Source organism: Zingiber officinale, chromosome 9B (genome assembly GCF_018446385.1).
Source record: "Zingiber officinale cultivar Zhangliang chromosome 9B, Zo_v1.1, whole genome shotgun sequence".
Classification (NCBI taxonomy): domain Eukaryota; kingdom Viridiplantae; phylum Streptophyta; class Magnoliopsida; order Zingiberales; family Zingiberaceae; genus Zingiber; species Zingiber officinale.
Genome location: NC_056003.1, coordinates 64,442,789 through 64,459,819, shown reverse-complemented (window position 1 = coordinate 64,459,819; position 17,031 = coordinate 64,442,789). Strand labels below are relative to the sequence as shown.

Genomic DNA, 17,031 nt, shown 5'->3' with positions numbered 1-17,031 from the left:
AATTTAGACTAATAACTCGGAATTAATAATCTAATTAGCAATTATCAACCTATTGTTTAATTCAAAGATAAATCCATTAATCCATCTATTCATAAATAATCCATCTGTAATTTAATCAATCTATCAATTATTAAAATTGGTTGATCAAACCTAATTATTCATGAACCAAACCTTAATTAACCTATCAATCAATCATTGATTCCTCAATCACAACATAACTTTAATAGACCTTTAATAAACCTACCCTTCTTCTTGGTCTCTGATGGTGGTTCACGACGGTGGCTAGGGTGTAGCGGCGTTGGCGACGATGACTCTCTGGGATGAGCAGGGGCATGACAAAGAGGGGTGGTGGCGACAGTGAGCTTAGCTGCTGGCGATTGGCAGTGGCAGAATTGTTGCCCACCACCGACACATGAAGATCACACAGAGGCATCCGACAGGTGTCATGTGCTGGGACGACCCGACAATCATCGCGTGCAAGGACAACCTGAGGGTCATCATGCGTAGGAGTTGTCCTGTGGTCGTCGCGAGCAGGGGTGGCAGATCGGGGACAGCATGGGCAAAGAGGGAAATGCAATTGGGAGAGGGACGACAGATTAGGGAAATAGGGTTGGTAAGGAAAATAAACTTAGGTTTTAATATATATACTTAGGTTAATTAATTCTAACCTTAGGTTAATTAAATCAATCAACTCTCAGATTAATTGATATTCCAAATAGGCTTTTTCTAAGCCTAATAGATTCACCTCTTAAACATATCATACAGACTCAGTTTAAATCCAGAAAAATTTGAAAAAACTACAAGAAAATTTGTAAGGTTATTTATTAATTAATATTTATTATTTTATTATTATTTAAGTGTCATATCTAACAACTTAGACATAAGCAAGACGTGAGATCCACTAAATGATTCCAGAGTGAAATGGCTAAACTCAGATATATAGAGAGTTCCTCGCCCACTCGGGAGGCATAATCTTATATAAGTAAGCGTAGCCGGAATCTCTTTACTTTAAGTAGGTGGGGTTTTGGTCTCTAATGTTTTGGATATATTGCCAATGATTTTGAGTAGGTCCATTAAGGGTAAGTTTGGCAAAGTACACTTGTTCAGTTAAGGTTAAATTATGTTGGTCAAACTAATTTCAGATTTTTTATAACCCCAGTGCACGAAGATCCCGCTATGCAGGGTCCCGGGAAGGATCCATTGTACGCAGTCTTACCCTGCTTTTAGATTTTTTATAACCAATCAAAAAAATATGAAAAGGTTTGCAATTCCATGTGTCTTAACATAAGGGTTATAAAAATAATTAGATTCTTCTTTAGACATGGGATGATGTGATTGTGATCTTGAATTTAATAGTGATAGTTTTGGTGTTTTCTTTTATCAAATTAATTCAAATATTGACAAGTAATGATAATTATAAATAAAATAATGTGATAAATTAAATGAGATATAAAATATTATGATAAATTGCTAGCATGTAAGTATATTAATTAAACTAATGATGAGAGTTAGATACTTCGCAGTGGGAGTCTAGTTAGGTCATTGTGGACCACATACTTGGTAGATGAAGTCTTAGTGGGTTGACGAGGGCCAAACTCTAGGAAAATATTGAGTCTTAAAAGGTAAAAAATGACCATATGTTTGTAAGGTGATAAAGTCCTAGCAGATCAAGGTTTAGCCGAATGACGAACAATGTGAAAATGTGAAAATCTTAGAGTGAACTTTGGGCAATGTAGAAGTCCTAGAGGATCTAGACGATGAAAATCGTGACAATGAGGTTAGGTAAGGGGAAGTCCTTGTAGGTTGATGATGGCTGGATATTGGCAATTGGAGAAATCCCAGAGCGAAGGAGTTTCTAGGCAAGGTTCAAGTCCTCATAAGTCAAGGTTAACTAAGCATAAGTTGTTGGACATGCACAGTTACACATTGTGTACCTTGATAATCAGTCAATGCTAGTTGCACATATTGTGTACCTTGCTGATCAGACCATGCTGACAATCAAATGATAAATAATTATCTAACATAATCATTTGTAGTATATGACTAAAATTGTTTAGTAAGTTATTAAAGATTGATGCCAAAATCAGTTTGCGACTATAAGAAAGTCCTCATTAGTAGTTATATTGATGTTCATTTATAAATTTTTCTATCCTTTTTTCCTAACTATAAGAAAGTTAATTTGCTACCTATTGTTTTCACTTTTGAACTAATCTAGGTGTTCTCGCTTCTTGAAAAATATATTAGCTATTATAACCTTATATCTTGCTTTGAAATTTCGTATCAAGCGAAACAATCTAAAGGTATCGTTTTAGTAAATTACTGAAACTCAATATCACTCAACACTAAAGTTTAAAATCTTGAGTTGTATCATAGCTTTGGTCTTCGATTGGACAGATATTGTTCCAGTGTCGTACCGATACTCTAATGCATGATGTCAGTAAGAGATTAGAGGTAAGAGGAAGGAGTTGAAGCAAAGGAAGGAAACATTATTTATGTTGATTTGTATTGAGTTTTTTAAATTTATCGGAATAATATGTTTCGACCGTTTCGCTTGACATGGTACAAGATTTAAAATTATGCTCGGTATAGATAGTATCTCCTTCCTATGCTTCATCTCCTTCTTCAACTCCAATCTATTATTGACATCATACATCGAAACATCGACACGATACCAAAATAGTATTGTTTAAGTCAAAGACCTCAGCACAGATTAAGATGATGAACCTTGCTTCATATGATATCGTGAAGTTGCTTTTCCTTTATCATTTCTTGGTTCAAAACCATGATTCTTATGCATCTTATCATATTGCTCATTTCTCACTCTTACATGCCTACTAAATCTCCTCTTTAATGTTGTAAATGGCGGTAGGCGGTGATGCACCGCCAGTTGAATTTATTTTTACTATGTTTATACATAATTAAATAATATATTAACTAAATGATAAAAGATTAAATAAAGAATCAAAAATAAAAAATACTATAAAATATATTAACTACAAATAAAAAGGTTAATCTAAATGTTTAAAAAAATAAATAATAATAATTTTTTAAATATATATATTAAATTAATAGGATAATTTTATCCTAATCATGATTAAAATTATTAATCTAAAGTTTCGATTAAATCCTAAGTTTAAAAAAAATCTATTCTATTAGACGATTGGCTTTAGTGTTTTAGCGTTGAACGTGTCGATGATGAGTTCGGACTTGTCGCGCTTGCCTGAACACGTCGCCCGAGTCCGAATCGAAAACTCTTTACCGTCGCCTAAACACAAGGTGGTGGCCTCCTGCCTAGGCTAGGCGCCCACCTCAACCGTCATTTAGAACACTGCACCTCTTATTAAGATCATCTCGTTTGTCATAATTTTTTATACTATCTCGTCTAAGTCTTTCGAAAACTTATATTTGGTGCCTTCTTTTAATCTACTTGAGGTGCATATATATTAATTACATTACTAGTGTCTCTTGCTACCACTATCTTGAAAGCTATAATTTTATTTTCCTTCCTAACTACTACTACCATTTCATCTCTTAACAAACCATTTACAAGAATATCTACTTAATTTCTTATTTTACTTTTTTTTTTGTTGTATTCATAACTTAAAATTTAAGTTTTCTATCATCTTTGTCTTTTCTCATACTCATTTTGTCTTTTGTAAGTACAAAACATTAATTTTTAACATATGTTCTTATCTAACCTATTGTGTGAGAACTTTTATATAGTTAAAACTAAACCTAAATTCTCACAAAGATGTAACGCTCCTTGCAAAATGTTACAGTTGGATTTGCAATGTGTTCCTTTCGGGAACAATTTAACATTAGTACAATAATTTGATGGGTTCATACATAACATTTGTCTTTGTTTAACGTTCACTTAACGCCCCTCCTCTTTATCTGAGCTTGGGACTCGCCATCACAGAGCTCATTTGTCATGGGCGAACGGAGTTCAGAATGCTATAAATCAAAGGAAATGATTAGTGTTATTGAATTTGATAGAGGGTTTGGTGTCGTCCATAGAGGAACTCAGATAGGTGGCAAACATCACAAGAAAAGAGAAAAGTTGGGTTGGCATTTACCCTTGAAATTAATAAAAAGTTGATGTTGGAAGGAGAAAGATGAGGAAGTTGATAAAAAAAGGAGGCGTCAAGAACATGAAGCATATGGTGAGAAGGCATTGGAAGAAGTAGGAAACCACCACATAAGAAGGAAGGTTGCATTAGGCGTTAAACTATGATAATTGTTCAATGAATAAGAAGGGGAAGAGGAACAAAGAAAATTTGAAAATTTGGAACCAGGAGCACACTCCATTTGTGCAGGCCTGTAAAATGTGTTGGCACGAGTGGAAACCAAGTTGAATCATAAAGATTGAGACTATATGAATACCAAAATATTCTAAGCTTCTTTTCTGGATCCATATTTTTCCTTCTATCTATTCTTCTTCCTCTTTTCTTATGCTATACTTCTTTTGCAGATGAGAAAAGTTCGATGTTAATTGGTAGGATACTCATATCTTTTCATGGTATTTCTAACCAATTGTTTCTTCCATTTCCTTTAACATTAGCTCCATTTGTATTTCCATCCTTTTCATGATTTGTTGTGTACCTTAGACATTAAGAAAATTTAAAAGATCTTGTGCTGTCTGTTTTACAAATGTAAAATTCTTCTTATATATGTTTGAATAGAACAGAAAGAAATACAAGGGACACAAGATAGTTTTAAGTGAAAAAAGCAAAAGAAAAGAGTTGTAAAACCATTTTTTATTTACTTAGAATTGTAAGGAGAGAAATGCTCTATTTTGTAGTTATGAAATGCATAAACTGCATTTCCATCTATTTCCATACAATTTGGCTGAAATAAATACAATAACGAATGCAATTAAATTTTTTTCATTTTGTCCCTTTCATTTCAAGTAAATAAGATAAATATATCCTTTTATTTCTTTTCGTGCCTTTTTCTGTGTTATTTCTGTCCAGATAGATAAGGCATAGAACCACTTTGAAGTGCATTCTTTCAGATTCATCTCCCAATGAGTTTTCAACATTATGTTTCAGGATGTTGACATTGTTGAAAAGTGTCTGAGGGCAGTTACTGCCCTTGCTTCCTATCATTATAGAGAGAAAATTATAGGCAAAGAAGGGCTGGCTAAGATGGCAATGAGCTCACCACAATCAACAGGAGATTTTCAGGACAGTATTTTAAGTTATTTCCTTAGGTTGCTGCTACAGTTGCTTCTATCTCAAGATTTCAGGTTAGATTTTTTAAAAAAAAATTTATTCATAAAAAATAAAACTATCATTTACTATACACTAGAGTTTGTATTTTTGATGACCATATTTGCACAATGCTCAGAAGAAATTAGTGATTGGTTGTGATGATCTCTTTCTCAATGTGTTAGAATGGAACTGGCCGGTTCTTCAGCTGATTGTCTCCTTCCATTAGTTTTGTGTGAACACGATCAATATCAGGTAATCCTTCAGCTCAGGTCCTCATCCCTTAGTTTGATAGTTATTATCACAAACACTTCGGTTCATTTATGTTGGTGGAAAGTCAAGTGGGAAAAGAGTCTCACATTGCGATTATTGTCTATTGATTGTAGTTGCAGGTTGATTTTTTCGTAGTTGTTATATGTATATTTGTCAGTATCATGTCCAACTTTTCTCATTCTACAGAAAATGGTACAAGAATTCTTAGACAGACAACAAAGCCCTGCTATAATGTCAAGATTGGCAAGTGCATTCTCTGCTCTTACAAGCGGAAACAAGCTCTCTTCTTCGCTCGACAGGCCAAATCGCTTCAAGTTCAGGAAAAATCTTCAAATTTTCTTGACTGAAGTTTCTGGCTTTCTCAGTATCATCTGAATGGCTTGGAGGACCACCTGCAATTGCATACATATTTTATACATATGAAATTTTGGAGTCTTGCAACTAGGCAAATTGTCATTTTTATAGCGATAATTGGCATTTGCAAGTAAACCTGTAAATACAAGAGATGATGACAGACAAATTGTGTGCGATGTATGGGCTAAATGTTGAGATGCTATGTATTTTTTGTGAGACCTAGTGTAGTGCTTATAGGGTTGGGTTTCATATTTTTTTTAATCATATTATTGTTAGATTGTGAGAGGTAGCTAGAAGAGGGTGAATCATTCATTTTCCTTTCATGCATTTATCTATAATTAAAGTTAGTATGCAACTAAAAATATAAAAGATAAACTCAAAACACAGATTGCTTCTATACAAACACAGTGAGTTATGATGAGAGCATATCCTTTGGTCCGTAATTTAGTGAGTTATGATGAGAGTAGATTTTTTAGTTCGTAAATTGTGGATCAGAGGATGGTCTATTACATGAGGATCCTTGATTTAGGTAGACATCATTTTTAAATAGGTGGGGTTCATCTAAATCAAGGTTCGTCTTTTTATTGTAACGATTCGACCCTTTTGGCTTCTTGGGCGGTCCTTGTGGCGGTCCAACTGGTGGTCCTTATGTCGTCGGTCCATTTGGCGACCTCTCATGTCGTTGATCGACGATCCTTTGACTGTGTCGTTACTCACTAGGACTTTCCACCCCTGGCAGTGGAATTTTGCCTCCCTCAGTATTCGAACTCTAAACTTTCAGGCTTAAGTATTAGAGTTTATGAATCCTGGTAACTAAGTGAGATGATCATCTTTTGATCCGTAATTTGCGGATTAGAGGATCCCTACTGAGTTATGATCTATAACCAGGTATATTTTTTAAAAAATATATATATATTTTTTTCTTTTATCATATGTCTTTTGGAAGGCAAAGAAATCTCTTATTATATTTGTTACTTACAGTAAATAAAGAATGAATATAAGAGAATGAGAGCAAAATAGAATATAATGAAATGAATTACAAATGTCTTCGTTTTTATTTGTTACTTTGGAGTACTTAGAATTGAGAATGTAACATTTGCATAAGAGTAGTGTTGAAAATATTCCCTTAAAGTCTTCGTAGAGCTTCTGCCATTTTTTATTAGTTGACTGTTTTATCTTTAGTAGTCAAATGGTCCTTCTTCAGTTAGGTCAATAGCTGACACGGTCTAAGGTTTGTGATCGCTTTAATGGATAACATATATTGCATTTGGATATTGATAGGATTGTGTTATTAATTGAATGTTTTGTATCAAGGATTAAGTCGTTATTGATTCCTTTAGATTGAGACTGATTTCTCATATTATTATGTCATCAATTGACGATTTCAACATCTTGAATCAATTACTAGTGCTCTTTAATAATTATAATAATTTGAATCTTAAATTATTGAAGTGTCATTCAATCTACTTAATGTGAAGTTTCTTACAAATTTCTTGTAATGTTGTAGTAGCATCAGTAGATTATCTCCCATTAGTTGGCTTGTCATGCCTCGGTTGACTTCAAAATAAAAATATTATGTAACATTCTAGTCTGAGTTGATTGCTTAGTCTACTCGACCATTAATTGATTTAAAATTTACATTAATTGATTAATACTTTGACTCCAAGCAAGTCTAAGCTTGAGTTTGATTTTGTTAATGTTGGTTGCTATTCGAAAAATTTAATGGTTTTACTGTACAAAAATTTTATACAAAGGTCTGAATATTTTTCTAGCTACCATGTGTTCTTTTAAATTAAACTTGGATCGCCTGCGGAACTTAACACGTTTGATCCAAAGTTTAATTTATTTGTTCTTTTAGGTTTAGACTTGGATCTCCTGCGGAACTTAACACGTTCGATCCAAATCACCTAGGTTATTAATTCTATTAAATATTAATTTTCAAAATTAGCTTCCAGAACTACATGGGGAGGCACATGACCTTCTTGGATATGGGAACAATCACCACCGCCTAGACAAAGCCTTTTAAGGAAAGCTAATATTTAATTTCCTTAAATAACTTTAGGTCAACCAAAAAGAACAATCAAATCACAAGGAAAAGAAAAATAAAAGAACACAACATCGAAAACTAATTTGAAATACTAGAATCGCATGCCTCTTGTATTTGGTATTTTTACAAAGAAATAAAATTAATATGATGCGGAAATTAAATACTAGTATACCTTTTCTTTTGCAAACAAAAACCTCTAGTTCTTCTACCGTATTCCTCTCTAATCCTGGATGTTGTGTGGGCAGCGATCTTCCGAGACGAGAACCACCAAGGCACCTTCTTCTTCCTTCCTTCAAGTTTCGGCCAAGCATATCTTCTAAAGGATGAAGAACTTTTTTTCACCAACCAAGCTCCAAGGGATGCAAGCTTTCTCTCCTTCTTCCTCAAGCTAGATCCGGCCACCTCCTCCAAGCTCCAAGAGATAAAGGATTTCGGCCACACAAGAGGAAGAGAGAAAAGGAGAAGGGCCGGCCACACCAAGGAAGAAAAGAGGGAGAAAATAGAATAGAGTCGTTAGTTATGAAGCCTCCTCTACCCCCTCTTTTATAATCCTTGGTTTTGGCAAATAAGGAAAATTTAATAAAAACTTCCTTAATTCTTTTGCCATTGAAAAGGAAAATTTATTTAATTAAAAATAATTTTCTTCTCATCAATTATAATGGTCGGCCATATTAAAGCTACAAACAAGGAGAGTTTTAATTAATTAAAACTTCCTAATTTGTCTCCGGAAATTTAAAAAAAAATTCTCCAATAATTTTCATCCCTTCATGATTGGTTAATAAAAAGGAAATTTTATAAATTAAAATCTTTCTTTTTAACATGTGGATAAAAAGAAAGTTATCTCTAAAAATTAAAATATCTTTTAATCTACAAATAAGGAAAGATATCAAATCTTTTCTTAATCTTTTGTAGAAACTTATAAAAGAGAATATTTAATTTTTTAAACTATCTTTTAAATCATGAACATGGTTAAAAAAAAAAAGTTTTCTTAAAATTTAAAATCCACCTTTTCAACAAATAAGGAAAGATTTCAAATTTTAAACTCTCTTTTAAACATGTGGATGATTTACAAATAAGGAAAGTTTTTACCAAAAAATTAAAACCATCCTTTTAATCTACAAATAAGGAAAGAGATTAATCTCTTCTCTTAATCTTTTGTAGAAAGTTATAAAAGGGTATTTTTAATTTTTTAAACTCTCTTTTAAAAACATGATACCACATAAGAGATAATTTTAATAAAAATCCTTTTTAATATTCTAGTGGCCAGCCACCTAAGCTTGGGACCCAAGCTTTGGCCGGCCACCAACTTGGCTCATCCACTTGGTCTTGGCCGGCCCTAACTTGGGTTCCAAGCTAGCTTGGCCGGCCCCATTGGATGGGTAAGAAGGTGGGTATGTGGTGGGTATAAATCTCTATATACAAGAGGCTACGATAGAGACCGAGAGGAGGAATTGGTTTTGGTCTCCCGATGAAATTAAACTTCCCGTGTTCGCCCCGAACACACAACTTAATTTCATCAATAATAATTCATTCCACTAAAGAACTATTATTGAACTACCGCACCAATCCCAAATTACATTTTGGGCTCCTTATTATGAGTGTGTTAGTCTCCCTGTGTTTAAGATAATGAATGTCCACTAATTAAATGAGTTACTGACAACTCACTTAATTAATATCTTAGTCCAAGAGTAATACCACTCAACTTTATCGTCATGTCGGACTAAGTCCACCTGCAGGGTTTAACATGACAATCCTTATGAGCTCCTCTTGGGGACATTCTCAACCTAGATTACTAGGACACAGTTTCCTTCTATAATCAACAACACACACTATAAGTGATATCATTTCTCAACTTATCGAGCTTATTGATTTATCGAACTAAATCTCATCCATTGATAAATTAAAGAAATAAATATCAAATATATGCGTTTGTTATTATATTAGGATTAAGAGCACACACTTTCATAATAATTGAGGTCTTTGTTCCTTTATAAAGTCAGTATAAAAGAAACGACCTCTAATGGTCCTACTCAATACACTCTAAGTGTACTAGTGCAATTATATAGTTAAGATAAACTAATACCTAATTACACTACGACCTTCCAATGGTTTGTTTCTTTCCATCTTGGTCGTGAGCTACTGTTTATAATTTATAAGGTACTGATAACATGATCCTCTGTGTGTGATACCACACACTATGTTATCTACAATATAAATTAATTGAACAACTACATTTATCATAAATGTAGACATTTGACCAATGTGATTCTTATTTCTAGATAAATGTTTATACTAAAAATTAGACTTTTAGTATACATCCTAACAGTTAAGAGACCTTATGGCTTTAGAATTTTCTTATCTACCTAGTACAAGTTAGCCTTAGCTCCTTGGACTCCATTGCCTAAAGATTATAAGCTCTAGGACTTCATCATCCTTTATCTAGTGTCCGTCACTCTTAACAAGACTTTCGCTTGTCTAGCCTTATGTTAACTATGACCTTGTAGAACATCCACTTGATTTGTCAAGGCTTTCAATTGCCTAGAGATAATTCCTGGAGACTTTATCACCTGCTATGCATCTAGTATTCCTTAAATTGTTTGAACTTTCATCACTTCTCAAGATTGGTAAGCTACCTTCACTTGTTTGGTCTTCTATCGCTTGTCATGTTAAGAATCTAGTTATCCTTAACCTTCTTGACATATTGGCCTAAGTTTAACTCACTAATATAGTATACAAACATCAAAGCACTGTAAATTGCTCTTATAATAAATTTTATGATAATTTTGAACCTTTTAAAATAATTTTGATTAAATTTTAATAATTTTGATTTAATTCATAAAGAGTTTTTGTATAAAATGTTCTATATATAAAATTTTTAATGGACTTAAATCAGTTTATTTTTATACGTTGTAATAGTAAAGGATGCCCTTTTACTTTTAGTATGATTAGGTATGTCAACTTATTTTTACCTTTTTCTTTTCCTCCAAATTCACATGTTACGGGTAGTTATTGAGTTATCAGCCCGCGGTCGAACCCTAGGCGACTTGTTCAAACGGCTAGTTATAAGACGGTTTTGTGTTATTTTTTAAAATATAAACTCTAATTTTTAAATTAGTTTATATGTTTTGAATAAGGTCCTTTTATTTGATAATATTTATAATTTTAATAATATTAATACAGTAATTTTATATAAAATCAATTCATTTACTTAGAATTTCTAATGTGAAACTATTTCACCTAAATTAATTTTTCAATTTATTTATTTTAAATTTTCTAATATAACAGTATTCCACCTTTAACTCATTAAATTTATTAATCACATTTAACTCCCATAATATATTACTCATTTGGTATTATTCATGAACCAAACTTTTGAAATGAGTGTTTAAACTTGGCTTGATTTATTTTTTATGATCTTGAACTTGTTTGAAACTTGACTTGAGCTTGGTTCATTTAGATGTTATCAAGCTCTCAATTTAAATTTGGCTTGAGCTTGATTCGAGCTTGACTTGAGTTTGGTTCGAGCTTGGCTTGAGCTTGGTTTGAGCTTGGCTTGAGCTTGGTTCGTTTAGATGTTATCAAGCTCTCAATTCAAGTTTGTTTGATTGTTTGAAACTTTTAATTATTTAATTGATTATTGAATTTGATCATTTAAATTTATTTATTTATTTTATTATTTATTTAGCATATTGAAAAGAATTTTATTATAAATACGGTTCGTGAACATTGTTCATGAACGTTGTTCACGAATGTTAACGAGCTAAATCCATATATGTTCAAGTTTATTTGTTTAACTTAACGAGCTGTTCAAGCTTGTTTATTTAAATAATCTTATATATATTGAACGAACATAAACAAGCTCTTACTAAATCGAACACCAAATTTTTTTACGAACGCTTGGTTCATTTACAACCCTATATGTTATATTCAATAATAATTTATCAAGAAATATAATTTATTCAATAATAAAATTATATACAAACTATCCCAACATAAAATTAATTTAAAAATATAATTTATATAATATATAATTGGACGAAAACTATAGAAAGTAATAATAAATAGAGCCGTTAGTTTACGGTTTTTTTTTAAATTTTTTTTTCAATATTTATTTTTTTTTAAAAATAAAATATAAATAATAATCTAGCCATTGTTATCATAAATCAAAGAATTATAACTATCTTTAAGGATTAAGAGTCAACATTTTTTAAACCATCAAACCAAATGTTTCGAATCGTGAACTATCAGTTCTGAATCATCAAACCATCCATTCCAAATTATGGTTGGTCTATGATAAGGTGGAGTGAAAATCCAATATCAAATTCAAACAATCTCCTTGTCAAGATATAAATAGCAATTTATAAAATACACGTTTAGCATGATTACAGACTGCTATAGCACCGCAACTGAGAAATCTGCATTACTGGCTTAATTCCAGTAAGAAATTTTACGAAATGAAAGAATCGTATAGAACTAATTTAACTCTGCAAAAAAAAAAAAGCAAAATAATAACATTGATAAGATTTGTACAAGGAATACCAAGTCAAAGTCACACACTAAAGATAGCATAAATTGACGATAATATTACCATGAGTTAGCCGGAACTGCTTTGGAGGCATCCAAATGATTTAACCTACATGTTCCAAGAAGGAACTCTGGAAGCTCTTCTTGTGTATTGCCCTGCATTGTGCAATTGTCAATCCATTTTCATGTATCAAGCCAAGAACACTAATTTCTATTAAGTAAAAGGATCCTAGAATATCAGAAAATGTAAGTAGCAAACTAGGCATCGCGACACCTCATCTGATCAGGCTATGAAAGCAAGTTTGGAAATTGCATATATACCTGAATTAAGAATGCCATTTCTATCACCAGATTACTCAAGTAACCAAGAACAAGACTTACAACTCCCCTAACAACTGTTGATGAACCAATATCAACTCCGAGCTGAAATTTTCATAAAAAGATGTTATGGATAACTGACATTCAAGTGTAATACTACACCCTTAAAGTGCTATAACTCGACCATTCACAAACAATTACAGATGGAAACATTTACCAAATAGAAACAAATTACTTAGTTGGGGGTGTGATTAATTAACTCGTATGCCATTGAATCCTGGAACATGTAAAGCATATCATGATGCAGGGACGGATCCAAAAATTAGAGATGAGCTGAGCTTTAGGTGAGGAAGGGGTCGGCTAAACACCAAAACAAAATGAACAGAGAGAAAAAAACACATCAATTCTCCTTGGTGCCAAATTGTAGGCTATAAAATACCTGGGCTTTAGCCCAGGACAGCCCTATCTTAGATCTGCTTCTAACCACTACCTAGATTTCCGTCTATAATAATGTTAACATTCTGAATCAGTTGGATTTAGAGTTTGTAGCTTGTGTAGTTTGTAACATTCTATAATAATGTTAACATTCTGAATCAATCGAAAAGGTGTGCTACAAGAGAAGCGTAATAGTATGGCTTAGTCTATTCAGCCTAGATTATACTAGTCAATCATAGAATAAACAGATAATTGGCTGGATACAAAAGTTTAGTTACCGGCTTAGAAAATCTAAACAAGCAATCTCATTAATTTCTTCATATTACGAACAACACATTGTTATAGTGGCAATAAGAGGTAGTAAACATGAATAAAAGAAATTCATCATTTCCATATGGAAACTATACACCATTCTTATATGATACCAATAGGTTTGTCTGCTTCACATCCCTCTGCTTCATCATTTTAGCAATTCCTTACTTCACAGCCCTCTGTCATGTCTGCTTCTTCTCATATAGGTTTGTCATCCTCTAGTGCATCAGGTATATCTTCCTCTTTATGGATCTTAGATTCTGGAGCCTCTCATCATATGTCACCTAACTTGTCATCTTTTATCTCCTTATCTTCTAATTCATCTGTATCAGTTATGACGGCTAATGGTATTCCGATGCCATTATTAGGTGTTGGTTCTGTTGTTACAACTTGCTTATCTCTTCCTGATGTCTATTTTATTCCTAGTCTTACACTTAATCTTGTTTCTGTTAGTCAATTGTCTGAGTCTGGATATTTAATCTCTTTTTCCTCATCCAATTGTTATGTGCAAGACCCGCAATCTCAGAAGGTGATTGGGATAGGCCGTAGGCAAGGGGGACTCTATGTTTTGGATAAGCTTCAAGTACCAGATGTTGCAGCTTCTAGTATCGATTTGTCATCTTTCCGATTGAGTCGTTCTTCTTCTGATTTTTATTTGTGGCATACTCGTCTAGGTCATGTTTCAGCCTCTCGTTTACAATTTTTAGCTTCATCTGGAGTATTAGGAACTTTAAAAAGTCAAGATATTATGTTTCTTTTATTGATGATTGCACTCGCTATACTTGGGTTTACCTTATGAAACACAGATATGATTATCTTACCATCTTCAATAACTTTAAAGCTCTTGTCAAAACTCAACATTCAGCAGTTATCAAGTGTTTTCGTTGTGATTTGGGAGGTGAATACACTTCCAATACTTTTTCTCACTTACTTGCATCAGAAGGTACTATACATCAAACATCATGTCGAGAAACACCTGAACAAAATGGGATTGCAGAGAGAAAACATAGACACCTTGTTGAGACAGCCCGTTCTTTCTTATTGTCTGCAGATGTTCCTAGTATTTTTTGGGGAGAAGCAGTTCTTACTGCTACTCATGTAATTAATAGGATTCCAACTTCTCACAATTCGGGTTTGTCTCCTTTTCAAAAATTATATGGTCATGCTCCTGATTATTCCTCTTTACGTGTTTTTGGTTGTACCTGTTTTGTTCTTCGACCACACATCGAGCGTGATAAATTGTCCTCTAAGTCTGCTTTATGTGTCTTCCTTGGTTATGGTGTTGGTCAAAAGGGATATCGTTGTTTTGATCCAGTCAGTAAAAAATTATATGTCTCTCGTCATGTTGTGTTTCTTGAGCATATTCCTTTCTTCTCTATACCTCTTCTATCACATGACATGACTCATGCAGATCTTATTCACATTGATCCCTTCAGTACCGACACCGACGAAGCCTCCCCCACGGCTACTCTTCCACATGACAGCTTCAGTGAATCTGGTATTCTCGAGACACCAGCTCCAGCTCCACCTCCACCTCCCCCTCCTGCGCCTGTTCCATCACCTCAAGAGATTGCGGACAATCCTATTCGTCGGTCTACACGTCCTCGTAAGTCTACTAGACTACCCGATTTTGCTTATTCTTGTTATTCCACTTCCTTTACTTCTTTTGTTGCTTCTGTTCATCGTCTTTCTGAGCCGCTGTCCTATAGAGAAGCTGTTGGTAATCCTCTTTGGCAGAATGCTATGAACGAGGAATTAACTGCCTGCATCATACTCATACTTGGGATTTGGTACCTCTACCACCAGGAAAATGCGCCATTGGTTCTCGTTGGGTCTATAAGATCAAAACTAAATCTGATGGTTCTATCGAAAGGTACAAAGCTCGTCTTGTTGCTAAAGGTTACTCTCAAGAATATGGCATGGATTATGAGGAAACTTTTGCTCCTGTTGCTAAAATGACCACTGTTCGTATGTTGATTGCTGTTGCCTCTGCTCGTCAATGGAAAATATCTCAGATGGATGTCAAAAATACTTTCTTGAATGGTGATCTTCAAGAAGAAGTGTATATGATGCCTCCTCCTGGAGTTTCTCACCGTTCTGGTGAAGTTTGCAGGCTTCGCAAAGCTCTCTATGGACTCAAACAGGCGCCACGTGCTTGGTTTGCGAAGTTCTCCATGGTGATTACCTCACTTGGCTTTCGTTCTAGTAATCATGATTCAGCTTTATTTGTCAAGAGTACGCGTACAGGTCGTATACTTTTGTCTTTATATGTGGATGACATGATTATTACCGGTGATGATTTTAATGGAATTGAGTCCTTGAAGTTTGAATTAGCTCATTGTTTCGCTATGAAAGACTTGGGATCATTACGCTATTTTCTGGGGATCGAGATTGCCTCTTCACCTAAAGGCTACTTTTGTCTCAGTCAAAGTACATAGCTGATTTATTTGAGCGTGCACATCTCACTGACAACAGGGTAGTTGATACTCCCCTTGAGACTAATGCTAGGTACTCTCCTTCAGATGGTTCTCCTTTGCCTGATCCTAATCTCTACCGTACAGTTGTGGGAAGCTTGGTGTATCTCACTGTGACTCGTCCTGATATTGCATATGCTGTACATGTGGTTAGTCAGTTTGTCACTGCACCGACCACAGTTCATTGGGCTGCTGTTCTTCGCATTCTTCGGTATCTTCGAGGAACTCAGTTTCAGAGTCTTTTATTCCCTTCTACTTCCTCGTTAGAACTTTGTGCATATTCTGATGCTGATTGGGTGGGTGATCTTACGGATCGTAAGTCGACCACCGACTTCTGTATTTTTCTTGGAGATTCTCTTATCTCTTGGAAGAGCAAGAAGCAAGATGTTATTTCTAGATCCTCCACAGAAGCTGAGTATCGTGCCATGGCTACCGCCACTTGTGAGATTGTTTGGCTACGTTAGTTACTTGCAGATATGGGAGTTTTTCTTCAAAAACCTACTGCTCTTCATTGTGATAATCAGAGTGCCATTCAGATTGCGCGCAATACAGTTTTTCATGAGAGAACGAAGCATATTGAGATAGATTGTCATTTTACTCGTCATCATCTACAGCTTGGCACTATCACACTACCTTTTGTTTCTTCCTCACTACAGATAGCTGATATGTTTACCAAGGCTCACTCCGCTTCACGTTTCCGGTTTTTATCTGACAAACTCTCAATGCTTCTGGCTGTAGCATCGTGAGTTTGAGGGGGGATGTTAGATTATATAATTAATTAGAATTATTTGTTTATAGCCTTGAGGGCAATTTAGTCTTTTATCTTTTCAGTTAAGGTTTGTTTAGATTTTTTCTTTAGATTTTTTCTTTAGACTTTTTCTTGTAATTAACTATATAAGGCCTTGTACTCTTTATCTTTTGATTCATAGATATAAAGATGGCTACTCTTTTTCTTTGGCGTTAATTTCTACAGCTGCTTTATGTGTCTTCCTTGGTTATGGTGTTGGTCAAAAGAGATATCGTTGTTTTGATCCAGTCAGTAAAAAATTATATGTCTCTCGTCATGTTGTGTTTCTTGAGCATA

The 17,031-nt window shown here is 34.0% G+C and overlaps 1 protein-coding gene and 1 pseudogene across 1 annotated transcript in view; one reads left to right on the top strand and one right to left on the bottom strand.

Annotated features, from left to right (window-relative positions):
• Positions 1-6,086, top strand: part of LOC122024892 (exportin-4-like) — a 98,823-nt gene extending 92,737 nt beyond the window's left edge. Inside the window, exons 30-32 of the mRNA XM_042583619.1 lie at positions 5,052-5,248; positions 5,396-5,465; positions 5,670-6,086. Coding sequence (XP_042439553.1) covers positions 5,052-5,248; positions 5,396-5,465; positions 5,670-5,858 — 456 coding nt within the window. The 3' untranslated portion in view covers positions 5,859-6,086. The remainder of the gene's footprint in view (positions 1-5,051; positions 5,249-5,395; positions 5,466-5,669) is intronic.
• A 6,382-nt stretch (positions 6,087-12,468) lies between these two features.
• Positions 12,469-17,031, bottom strand: part of LOC122023044 — a 91,874-nt pseudogene continuing 87,311 nt past the window's right edge.